The following is a 12,443-nucleotide window of genomic DNA, read 5'->3' as shown; positions in this document are numbered from 1 at the left end:
AGCGTCTCGAGACCAGGCACCTCCTCGGGGGTCAGTGTGGTTGCAAACGAGGGGGTTAACATGGCCACGTTGACACGTTTGTCGCGGATGAACTTGGCCGTCTCTTGCAGCCGATCCGTGTCCGAGGGAACGCAGACGGTCCCGCCAAACACCAACGGCGTCAGGATCTCGCTGAGACTGCCGTCGAACACGTAGTTGGAGAACTGCAGAACCCGTGAAGACGGGCTCAGGCCGTAAGCAGTCCCGTGGCCCATGATGCTAGAACAGAGGGCTACGTGATCAACCACCACACCCTTGGGCTTTCCTGTGGAACCGGATGTAAAAATGACATATGCGGCACTATCGGGGCTCGCGAGGGCCGTGTTGGCGGCAGTCCTCGTCACTGTTGTCGGTCCTCCACTCGGTAGCTGTGACATAAGAGTTGCCGAAACGCAAACGACTGTGGGTGCTGTGCCGACACATGATTGCGACGTCGTCGGAGAGGCGAGAATGACCTCGGCTCCAACCTGTTCTGCGAGGTGGCGGCGGCGTGTCTCGGGGTAGGTTGGGTCAAGGGGAACGAAGGCTGCGCCGGCTTTGAGGACAGCCAGCGTTGCAACCGTTGCCCACATGGACTTTTCGAAGCAAACCGGAACACGGGTATCCGGACGGACGCCGAGGGAGCGCAGGTGGTTGGCAAGGACATCGGACAGACGATCTAGCTCGCTGTAGGTCAGATGGCCGTCCCACGAGTCCACGGCGGAATGTGTCGGCTGAGAGGCGGCTCGCCTGGAGATCATGTCATGGACACACTCGCGAACGGCGGTTGGCGGCCTGGTCATGTTCCACTGCCTGATCTGTCTGATATCGTGCGGTCCGCAAAGCTCCATGTCCGAGAGGCGAAGGCCCCGGTCCGCGGTGGACAGTTGCATAGCAACGTGGGCGAACTGGTCGCAGATGCGGTCCATCATCACTGGCGGAACGACGCGGGTGTCGTGCGATGCCATGATTTCCACCGCGCCCTTCTCACCCACCACACATTGGAAGACCAACGGGTAGACGTCGTAGCTCTGATTTTTGCCCGCCGTCATGTCGTTGATCTTGATGCAGGTCTCGGGCAGGTTGGCCGGCTTGCCGCCCGGCTGGATGACGAGGTGATTCTTGAAATTACACGCATCGCGGGCACGCGGGCTAAGCTTTGCAATCGTCTGCAAGCCGGTGTGCTCGAAGGGTATCATGGCGTTCGCTTGGCTCTGCACGTCACCCAGAAAGTCGACAATGCGGTCCGACGCGTCGACTCTGACGTGCACCGGGACGGTGCCGATGGTCGGGCCGAGAATGTCTTGGATCCCCGGGATCGGAGCCCCGCGGCCGGAGATGGTGCTTCCGATGACGACCCCGCGGCTGCCGCTATACCATGACACGACAACGGCCCAGGCTGCGCGCAGGATGGTGGCCGTCGTGATGCTGGCGCCCTGCCGCTCCGGGACTGTTATGCCACGCAAGACAGCCCCATCGCAGCGGATTTCCGACACGTTGGCGGGGACGGCCGGAAACTCAACGGGGTCTGCGCCGTCAAGTTGAGATATCCAGTAGTCGCGTGCCTGGTCTTGGGTTTGAGAGGCCGTGTATCTGACAAACTTGTTGTAAGAAAGGGGTTGCGCGATCCTGCTGCCGGCGCAAGCGTCTTGGAGGATCTGGCTCATACGACCCATCGTCCATCCGTCGAAGATGGAGTGATGCAAGTCCCATACCATGTACAGCTCACCCCTCTCTTGTGCCAAAGTATAAAACGACAAGCGGCTGCCGTACCCAACCGACGGGGGCGGCTTTGTAGAGACTTCGGCTAGAGGCAGGGGCTCATGATTCTGCCATGTCACTGCTTCGTGCACAATAATCTGGCGGGGACCCTGCGTGGTCATGATGAACCTGGTGCGAAGGTTCTCGCAGGCACGCACCATGCAGGTGACGGCTTCTTTGAACAGCTCAAGGTCCACGATCTTGGGAACCGGGATGTTGAATCGAGCCATATAAGACCCTGGGTACCTCTCGGCGAGAGTGATGAGGCCTGCCTGGATGCCTGTGCATGGGAACGCGTCAACAACGCGAGCGGCTGATATCTTGCACTGCTCCACGGCAGTCTCCTTGACGTGATCGTGCTCGCTGGGGGGTAGCAGGCTCCAGGGCTCTACCTCGTCCGTCGGCAGATCGGCCGACACGAGCCTGGCTGTCGCTGCCACGGCGAAGAGGCGGGGGTCGTTGAACATGTCGGCGACGGTCAGCAAGATACCTTGCTCGCGAGCCGTCGTAGTGACAGAGATGGCTACGATAGAGTCGCCGCCCAGCGCGATGAAGCTGTCGTCGAGACCGATCGTCCTGGCCGGGATGCCCAGGGCCTCTGCCCAGATCGACTGCAGACGGGACTCCAGAAGAGTCTCGGGTAGGCGTTTCTCGGCGTCGACGAGTGAATACGAGGCCAAACGTTCATTTCCGAGCAACGACGTCAGGGCGCGGAGTGTTTTCCTGTCGAGCTTGGTCGATGAGATGACCGGCATGGACCGGCAGGGGATGAACATTGTTGGAACCATGTACGGAGGCAGCTTGCTGCCCAGGGCAGAAATCATAGCCGAGAGCTGTTGCTTGAGATCCGTTGTGAAGGGAAGAAAGACATGTTGCTCTTCGTCTCCGCCCTTGGTGCCGGTCGTATGGGTAGCATGGCTGAAGCAGAAGTACAAGACGAGATGGACGCCGGCGCTCTCTCCGCGGAAGACGTCCACTGCCACTTGTCCCACTCCTCCGAGAGTGTCGCGGACAGCGCCTTCTATTTCTTCTAGTTCCACTCTGAATCCTCGTATCTTGACTTGCGTGTCTTTGCGGCTGACGAACTCGATGGTGCCGTCAGGATTGTAGCACGCCAGGTCTCCGGTCTTGAAGAACCGGTCCCATCCCGGTTGGTCCCGGCGCGGCGCCCACCGAGGCAGGGATGTGACGGTCGAATCCATTGTCTTTTCGGGGTTGGAGAGATATTCCCTCAGAATCGTCGGGCCTTGGACCACGGCTTCTCCAACACATCCAACGGGGGCCAGCCGTTGAGGATTCGCCGGGTCAACAAGCCAAACGCGACCACCGACGGGTTTGCCGATCGTTAAGGGTGAGTCCGTTGCCGATTCCCATTCGTGAAGTGTGCTGAAAACACACGTTTCGGCAGGTCCCCAGCCGTTGAAGAGACGAACCTTTCCGAACCATTGCTTCAGAATGTCTCGGCCGACGGCCTCACCGGCCAACATCAGCGTCTTGAGCGAGGGCACGTCATCAGGCGACAGCGTCCGGATGAAGGCGGGCGTCAGAAGCGCCCAAGTGACTTGCTGGTCTCTGATGAACTCTCGCAGGGAATTCATCCGCATCTCCTCGGAGGGAACGTGGATGGATGCCCCGGCTACGAAGGCACCGAGGGCCTCGCCGATACACGCGTCGAAAACGTAGGACGCGAACTGAAGCATCCGGGCACCGGGATGAATCCCGACCCGTTTACCAATAGCCACCAGGGCCGTGCAAACAGACCGATGCTCCATGACGAGGCCTTTGGGCGTTCCCGTACTGCCCGAGGTGAACAGGACGTAAGAGGCATTTCTCGGCGTGACACCGCGGCCCGATAAGCAGGACAGCCCCGGGTCAGACCGACGGAGCATGTCGTCAAGCGCCGAGGATACTTCGAGTACGTGCGGCACCAACTCGGCGCACATGGATGCATTTGAGGGCGAGCTCAGCGCGAGCTTTGCCGCCGTTTGACGGGCCACGTCGCGTTGGCGTTCGAGTGGGTGCGACGGGTCGAGAGGAACCCAAGCACATCCGGCCTTGTTCAGTGCGACGATGGATACAAAAAACCAGACCGACTTTTCGAAGCAGACATGCACCATGTCGTCGTTGGCAACGCCGAGACCGCTCACGAGATGGGCTGCCAGCCTGTCGCTGGCGGCGTCGAGCTGGCTATAGGTGAGCTCGCCGTCCCACGCGCTGACGGCGAGCGACCCGGGTGCGTTACGAGCATGGCGTTCGATAAAGTGGTGTACGCAGTCTTCGACGACCTCGGGCTCCTTGTTGTTCCGTTCTAGTGCCTGCTGCAGGTCCCATGGGCCTGCCATGTCGATATCCGCGAGAGGCCTGTCCTTGTGCGCGTCGCCCAGTTGCTGCACGAGATGGGCAAACTGGCGCGAAAGGGTGGCGACTTGGTCTTCGCACAAGACACGAGAGTCGTAGATGAGCACGAGTTCGGCGTGGTCGTCGTGAACGTGGCCCTGGGCCACAAGAGGGTAGTTGAAGTATCCCTGGAGCTCTTTCGTAGCTTCTTCCCTGGACCGCGACGACTCCAGAAGCGCACCGGAGGAGCTGTCCGAGTATGCGAGGTGAGAGATGGGCTGGATGACGAGCAGACTGCTGAAATCGCATGCCTCCTTGGCATCGCGGCTGAGCTTGGCGATGGCCTGTAGCCCAAACTGCTCGTGCGGCACCATATCGATGCCCTGGTTCTGGACATCGACAAGGTAGTCCGATACGGTCCTCTGTTGGCGTCCGTCGAGGCGCACCCTCAAGGGAACCGTGGCGATGATGGGCCCGGAGATGGATTCGATGCCCGCAACCGGGGCTTGTCTACCGGAAATGGTCGTGCCGAAGCAGACATCGTCGCTGTCGGAGTAGCTTGATAGGAGTAGCGCCCACGCCGCACGGAGAACCGTGGCCTTTGTGATGGAAGAATGCATCCCCGTAGTAGGAGGCAGTTGTACTGTCTGATGGAGAGAGCGGCTAGCATCGCTCCCTGATGCGGGAGCTGAAGATGGGCTCGGCGAAGGGAAGCTGGCACGCTTGGCGTCCTGCAACTGAGTTGTCCAGTATTCGGCACCGGCTTCACGATCGAGGCCGTTGACGTATCGGATAAAGTCTGAATACGGTCGAGGAGCCGACTCGATCGTCTCGGTGCCGTAGTACGCACGATGCAGAGCCTCCGTGATGAGTCGGATCGACCAACCGTCGTAGACGGCATGGTGAATGACCCATGTGAAGTGGGTAGATCCGTCGTGGCTCTTGGCCAAGGAATAGTGGCATAGCCTCGAGCCACTCGTCATCTCGACTTCCCGAGCACTCTTGGCAATTGCCGAAGAGTCGAGATCGTGGGAGCCCAGCGTGGTCCAGTCAACGTCATTCTTGACCAGAACTTGGTAGAAAGATCCCTTGTAGAAGACGATTCTGGTTCTCAAAACACCGCAGAGCGAGACGGTGCGCTCCCACGCGGCTTTGAAACGGGCGACGTCGGCATCGTCCGCAAGCCGGAAGAAGAAACGGGCGATGTACGTTCTGGCCCGTTTGACGGCCAATGCCATAAGTCCTTCCTGAAGCTTCGTGCAGGGATAAAGATCCTCAATGGCCTCGACCGAAAGACCGCATTGCTCGGCAGCATGGGAGAGAGCAAGGTCAACCTCGGAAGCGGGGAGCAAGTTGAACGGCTCGGCGTCTGAAGCAACCTCGTCTCCCAAGATCGTAGCGTTGGCCGCCATGATGTCAAGCTGGGACTCCTTGAACACGGATGCCACTGTGATGCCGATCCCGAGGAGGCGTGCCTGAGTAGTCAGCTTGATGGCTGTGATCGAGTCCCCGCCTATGCGTAGGAAGCTGTCGTAGCGGCTGATGTCTTCGGGATTGATGTTGAGCACCCGCGCCCAGAGGTCGCGTAGCTTGAACTCCATCTCTGTCGAAGGGGCCACTCTTTCGCGGTGGCTGATCAAGCTCGCGAGAACGGCACGCTTCTCCTGTGAGAGTTCTGCCGCAATGGCTTGCAGTTGCTTCTTGTCCAGCTTCATCGACTGGCCGAAAGGCATTCTGTTAAGGGGGAGGAAAAGCCCCGGAACCATGTATCTCGGCAGGCCGGCCTGGAGGTCGGCCAGAATCTTGGCCAGGCGAGCTTGAACAAGCCCTTCCACGGCTAGTAGCGCGATATCGGCATCTTCGGGACCGGCGGAGCCGTCAATGTCGTCAAAGGAAAGGAAGGCTACGAGAGTTTCGCCGCAGTCGCCATGGACCACATCAACGACTGTGTGGCTGATCTCCACGCAGGAGCTCCTGATGTGGTGTTCGATTTCCGCCAGCTCAATGCGCTGGCCGCGGAGCTTCACTTGCGTGTCGGCACGGCCGACGTATGCCATGGTGCCGTCTACGTTGTAACGCACCAAGTCTCCCGTGCGGTACAATCTCGGTCCGTTGGCCCCTGTTGCTGTCGACGACCAGGCAGTGTGCTCGAGGAACATCTTGTTTGTTCGCTGCTCGTCTCCGAGATAGCCACGGGCGAGGGCATAACTCTCGACGACAAGCTCGCCGATGCATCCCAGAGGTGTCAGGACATCATGGTTATCAGGCTCGACAATCCAGCAGCGGGCGTTGAACGGGCGGCCGATGGTGGTGGCAGCGAGACTCGCGTTGGTGTTACTGGTCCCGAAGTCGTAAGTCATACACACAATGCAGGTCTCCGATAGCCCGTATCCGTTGTGAAGACGCACTCCTGGTTGCGTCCAGGTTCGTACGACGTCCTCGTCGGGCGCTTCTCCAACGAGTACCAAAGTTCGGACTGATGGCGCCGTGTCGGGATGAATAGTGCTCGCGAACGACGGGGTGACTATGGCCGTGTTGACTTGGGCCTCGGCGAGAAAACCGGCAATGTCCTGAAGTCTCTGCGCCTCCGAAGGCACGCAGACCGTCCCCCCGAAAACATGAGTTCCCAGAATCTCGATGATCGAGGCGTCAAAGACGTGGCTGGAGAACTGCAGCACGCGAGAGCCGAGGCTGTCCCCAAACTCGTTTTTGAGGCCGAGGAAGCTAGTGCAAAGGGCAGCATGCTCAACCACAATGCCCTTGGGCGTCCCTGTTGACCCAGACGTGAAGATGACATACGCGGCGTTATGGGGACTGGCGGGGTTGACGATGTTGCTCTCGGCCTCAGAACAGGCTGGCTGGCCGAGAAGACTGGGTTCGGGAAAGAAATCGTCCGAGAGAGACAAGACCGTGGCGACCCTGTCCCGGAACAACGCCGCTAAGCTGGGAGAAGTGAGGACGATTTTGGCATCAACTTGACGCATGATCGCCTCGTGTCGTGATGAGGGGTGTGAAGGGTCGAGGGGCACGAACGCACCGCCGCTCTTCACGATGCCCATAATGGCCACGATTGCCCAAAGAGACTTCTCGAAGCAAAACGGCACAACTGTTTCGGGCCCAACGCCAAGCCCTGCGAGGTGTCTACCGAGCTCCGTCGACAGACGACCCAGTTCTGCGTAGGTAAGAGTTCCGTCCCAAGAGCAAATCGCCTCTTTATCGGGGTTCTCGGCGCATGTCCTTTCCAACAGATCGTGCAGGCACGTGTTCTCGAGGCGAGGAGAGTTGCTGTTCCAGAGCATGATTTGTGAGATGTCCTGAACGCCCGTAAGACTGAGGCTGTCGAGCAACGCGTCGTTGTCGTCTTGCGCCAGGAGACTCTGTACCGCGGCCTCGTAATGGTGCGCAATCATCTGGACCTGGGACTCTTGAATGACAGACGCATCGTAAAAGGCTACGAGGTCGACGCGGCCGGTGTAGGTGTGTGCCTGTAGAACGAAGGGGTAGTTGACATAGCTTGAGCCCTCAAAGGTGTTGGACATGTCCTCGGCTCCCGTCGCAGCCACCATGATCGGTGACGAGGAGTCCATGCCCGCAAATTCAAGTTGCTGTGCGGGCTGGACGATGAACAGGCTGGACAGATCACAGGCGTCTCTAGCATCGGGACTCATCTTGGCGATATTCTGCAGGCCGAAGTGCTCATGCATAACCATGCTGGTCGCCTGGCTTTGTATCTGGTCCAAGAAGCTGGAGACGGATTGCTGTCGGTCGATCTGGACTCGGACAGGAACTGTAGCAACGACAGGTCCTACTACATCCTCGATGCCCTCCATCGGAGCGTGCCGACCGGACACGGTAGTTCCGAAGCAGACATCCTCTGATTCGGTGTGTCGGAAAAGAACGAGAGCCCAGGCCGCACGAAGGACGGTAGCCGCAGTCACACGGGTATCGGTAGACCCCGGGAAGGCGATGCTGGTCTTCAGAATGCGCGTTTTTCTATCCTCGGTGCCATCGGTAGTCGCCAGCGCCGAGGACCGTGATGCTGCCGGGAACAGTGTCCGCTTGGCATCGCGCATTTGATCGGTCCAGTATGCAGCACTTTGCTCCTGGTTCAACCCGAGAATGTATCGGACGAAGTCAGAATACGGGGCCGGTGCCCGAACGTTCGCTTCCGGGTGTCGATAGGCTTTGTCGAGTGTTTCCATGATAATACGGCCCGTCCAGCCGTCGTTGATGGCGTGGTGGATCTTCCAAACAAAGTACTTGGCGCCATCGGCCTCTTGGGTGATTCTGTAGCGACACAACCTCGAGCCGTAGCCCATGGCGCCATTGTCGCTTTCGGGCTCATCATCGTCTGTATCCCAAGCGATGTCATCCTTGACGACGACTTGGATGGACTCGCCCTGGAAAAGCGCAATCCTCGTGCGCAGGTTCGCACACGAGACAGCTGTGGTCTCCCATGCGGTCTTGAAGCGGCCGATGTCGACATCTCCCAATCTGTAGACATGCTTCGCCACGTAGGAGCCGGCTTGCCTGGTGGCGATCGCCATCAAGCCTTCTTGTAGTGTGCTGCAGGGGTATGCATCCTCAATGACCGCATCTTCCGGCAAGTGGCAGATCTCGTGTAAAGAGGGGCTCGAAACCGTTGACTTGGACGGGGGCGGAATCTGGCCATCGACAGAGTTGCTGCTGCAGCGCGAATGGGATTCAAGCTTGACGATATCCTGCAGGGGCTGTGGTAGTAAACCGAACGGGAGGTAGCCCGTGGTGATCCGGTCGTCGTGCTCGCCGCGGCCGTCTTCTGCGGCTTTCACCATGAGACTCAGACTCAAGAGTCTCGGGTCATCAAAGATATCCTTGACCGAAAAGGAGAAACCTGCCCGGCGACCGGCAGAAACTAGACGGATGGCCGAGATGGAGTCGCCCCCGATGCGTAGGAAGCTATCATCGCGGCCGATCATCTCCAGCGGCAGACCCAACAGATCAGACCAAAGCTTTTGCATGCGAACTTCGGCTCCAGTCTCGGGCTGGCGATGCTTTCCGTCCGCGAGCGAGTACAAGGCAGTCTCTTGTCGGCCGAGGGCGGCTGTTGCACTCCGGAGCCTCTTCCTGTCCAACTTGGTGGAGGTGATGACGGGCATGTACCGACAGGGGATGAAGAGCGTGGGGACCATGTACTGGGGCAAGCGAACGGCGAGCTGCCCGGCCATGGTTGCAACAGTTCGCTTGAGGCTGCTTGTCATGGACATGAAGGGACCATCGGGGCCGGTAAGGGCGCCATCAGGCTGCGTGTCGTTGGTGAAGCAGAAGTAGGCTACCAGATGTGTCCCGGCTTCCGTCTTGAAGACATCCACGGCGACTTGGCAGGCCTCCTCGAGCGCTTCACGCACGTGATGTTCGACTTCGCTCAGCTCCACGCGCAGGCCGCGGATCTTGACTTGGGTATCCTTCCGACCTGCGAACTCGATGGTGCCGTCGGCCTTGCTGTAGAGGGCAAGGTCGCCTGACTTGTAAAACCGGTTGAAGTGTGCTTCATCACGCCGGGGCGACCAGCTGGGCAGCGACCGGACCATGCTCTGTTCAGTGAGCTGTTGATTCCCTAGGTATTCGCGCAAGAGAGTCGGTCCTTGTATGACTATCTCACCAACGCAGCCTGTGGGCGCGAGACGTTGCGGGTCGTCGGGGTCGACGATCCAACAGCAACCGCCAACCGGGCGACCGATGGTGAGGGAAGTGTCGGCAGGGCTGTATTCGTGGAGAGTGCTGAACACGCATGTCTCGGCAGGTCCCCAGCCGTTGAAGAGACGCACCCGGCCATGCCATGCGTCAACGATGTCCTTGCCCACGGCCTCTCCTGTGGCTATCAACACCTTGAGGCTTGGTATGTCGTCCGGCGTCAGCGTGCGTAGATACGAAGGCGTCAGGAGTGACCAGGTAGCTTGAGCATCCCGCACAAACTCGGTCAGATTGTTCATCCGCATGTCGTCCGATGGAATGCAGATACAGGCTCCCGCAATCAGGGTGCCGATTGCCTCGAGGATCACGGCATCAAAGACGTAGGATGCAAATTGCAGCATGCGGGCATCTGATCCCATGCCCAGCCTCTTGATGATGGCGGTCTGGCTGGTGCAAACAGATTCGTGCTCCATCACAAAGCCCTTGGGAACTCCGGTGCTGCCAGAAGTAAACAGGACATAGGCCGCGTTGTCAGGTGAACCCGAGGCTTCTGGGGCATGGAGGCCAAGAGACGCATCCAGTGCGTAGTCGAGCTCGTAGTCGAGCTCCCCAGAGACTACAACGACGCGAGCCGTGAGTCCTACGCACTGCTCATAGGTGGTTGGCGATGTGAGCGTGAGCTTCGAGCTCGTCTGCTGGGTGATTTGACGATGACGATCTGGCGGATGTGCTGGATCAAGTGCTGACCACGCGGCGCCCGCCTTGTTGATGGCTAAAATGGCAACAATGAACCACGCGGACTTCTCGAAGCACACGTGGACTATATCGTCACGTTCTACCCCGTGTTCGTTGACGAGATGATGGGCGAGCTTGTTGGCGGTGACATTCAGCTCGTGGTAGTTTAGCTGCGCGTCCCACGCGTAGACCGCTGGCGCGGCTGGTTGCTGACGCGCCCGCTCTTCGAAGAGTGTGTGGACGCAAGTCGAAACAATGTCCGGTACCTCGCGGCTGTTCCACTCCACGGCCTTTTCTATATCCAAAGCGCTGGTGACGGCAACGTCAGCAAGGGGCGTCTCGTCCTGCCGAAGCAGTTGCTGCACGACGTGGTCATATTGGTGTGCAAGGGAGTCGATCTGCGCGCTGGACAACACGTCCGGGTTATAGACAAGCGCCAGTTCAACCCTATCGCGATGGACCAGACCCTGGACAACAAGCGGGTAGTTGAAGAAGCCATCCATGGTATGGCCGGTCAGCTCGTCGGCGTCGACATGCTCGATGACGGGCTTCGTTGGGTTGTCGGCGTACAAGAGGTCGGCGACCGGCTGGACGACCAAAAGACTGGTGAAGTCGCACACCTCTTGAGCCTCTCGGCTGACCTTGGCTATGTTCTGGAGGCCGAACTGTTCGAACGGGACCATTTCCATGGCCTTGTACTGGATGTCGTTGAGGAGCGAGGTTATCGTGCCTGTCTGCTTATCGACCTGCACCCTCAGAGGAATGGTCGCAATGGCAGGACCGGCCATGCTGTCGACCCCGTGGACAGGGGCGTTGCGGCCGGAGATGGTGGCACCGAAGCAGACATCGTCTGAAGAGCAGTAGCGAGCTAGCACTATAGCCCACGCGGCTCGAAGGATCGTTGGCTTGGTGATGCTTGTTCCGGTCGAGTTCGGCATGGCAAGACGGTGATGGTACGTCCGGCTCGCGTTTCCAGGTCTCCCCTTGTTGGGCGGGGGAAAGGTTGCAGGCGTAGCCTCCTGCAGCTGGTCTCTCCAATACTCGCTGCAAGCCTTCGTATCGAGAGACATGGTATAACGAATAAACTTGGCATATGCAGGCGAAGCGGCCAGGTCAGCACCAGAACTGCTATAGTATGCCCTGTGTAATGTTTCGACAATCAGTCGTATGGTCCAGCCGTCGAAGACAGCATGATGAAGCTTCCAGACGAGATAGTTCATCCCATTGTCCCCCTTGGCTAGTGCGTACCGGCACAGCTTTGAGCCATATCCCATATCCGTCTGGGCCATGACAGAAAGGGTCTCCTGGAGTGTTGATGGGCCGTGGTCGTGACTGACGGTCTCCCAGTGGGCTTCCTCTGCGACGACGACCTGCACGGCTGTTTCATTGAGGAGCGCAATCCTCGTCCGCAAGATCTTGCAGATTGAGAGGGTATGTTCCCATGAATCAATGAGACGGGCCATATCGACAGTGTCTGAGATCCGGTAAACAAACTGGCTGATGTACGACCCAGGCTGCTTGACAGACAGTGAAATCAAACCCTCCTGTAGGCTTGTGCAGGGGTAAATATCCTCGACGAGGCCCGGTTCGGTCAACCCACATTGCTCCTCGGCCTTGGAGACGAGGCTGGCTATTTCAGGTGCTGGTAGAAGAGAGAACGGCTGGGTCTCTGCCATGGCCTCCAGGCTGCCTTTGATGACACCAGCGGCAGCAGCCATGCTGTCGAGACGCGAGTTCTTGAAGATGGATGTGACAGTGATGTCCATGTTGCTGGTCTCGCGGGCGACGGTCACCAGCTTGATTGCAGAAATCGAATCCCCGCCGATGGCAAGGAAGCTGTCGGTCCTGCTGATCTCTTCGGCAGATATTCCCAGGACTTGGGCCCAGAGCTCCCTCATCCGGAACTCCATAGCAGTCTT

General features: G+C 58.9%; 1 protein-coding gene across 1 annotated transcript in view; it reads right to left on the bottom strand.

The window, feature by feature from the left end:
• Positions 1-12,443, bottom strand: part of LY79DRAFT_661727 (uncharacterized protein) — a gene marked incomplete at its 5' end in the record, with an annotated part of 38,835 nt that overhangs the window by 9,391 nt on the left and 17,001 nt on the right. Inside the window, one exon of the mRNA XM_060562796.1 lies at positions 21-12,443. This exon is cut by the window's right edge and continues 17,001 nt beyond it. Coding sequence (XP_060410745.1) covers positions 21-12,443 — 12,423 coding nt within the window. The remainder of the gene's footprint in view (positions 1-20) is intronic.

The sequence above is a fragment of the Colletotrichum navitas genome, assembly GCF_030913465.1.
Source record: "Colletotrichum navitas strain CBS 125086 chromosome Unknown LY79scaffold_64, whole genome shotgun sequence".
In the NCBI taxonomy this organism is placed as follows: domain Eukaryota; kingdom Fungi; phylum Ascomycota; class Sordariomycetes; order Glomerellales; family Glomerellaceae; genus Colletotrichum; species Colletotrichum navitas.
Note: the sequence above shows the minus strand (reverse complement) of the source record. Positions and strands in the feature narration are given on the sequence as shown.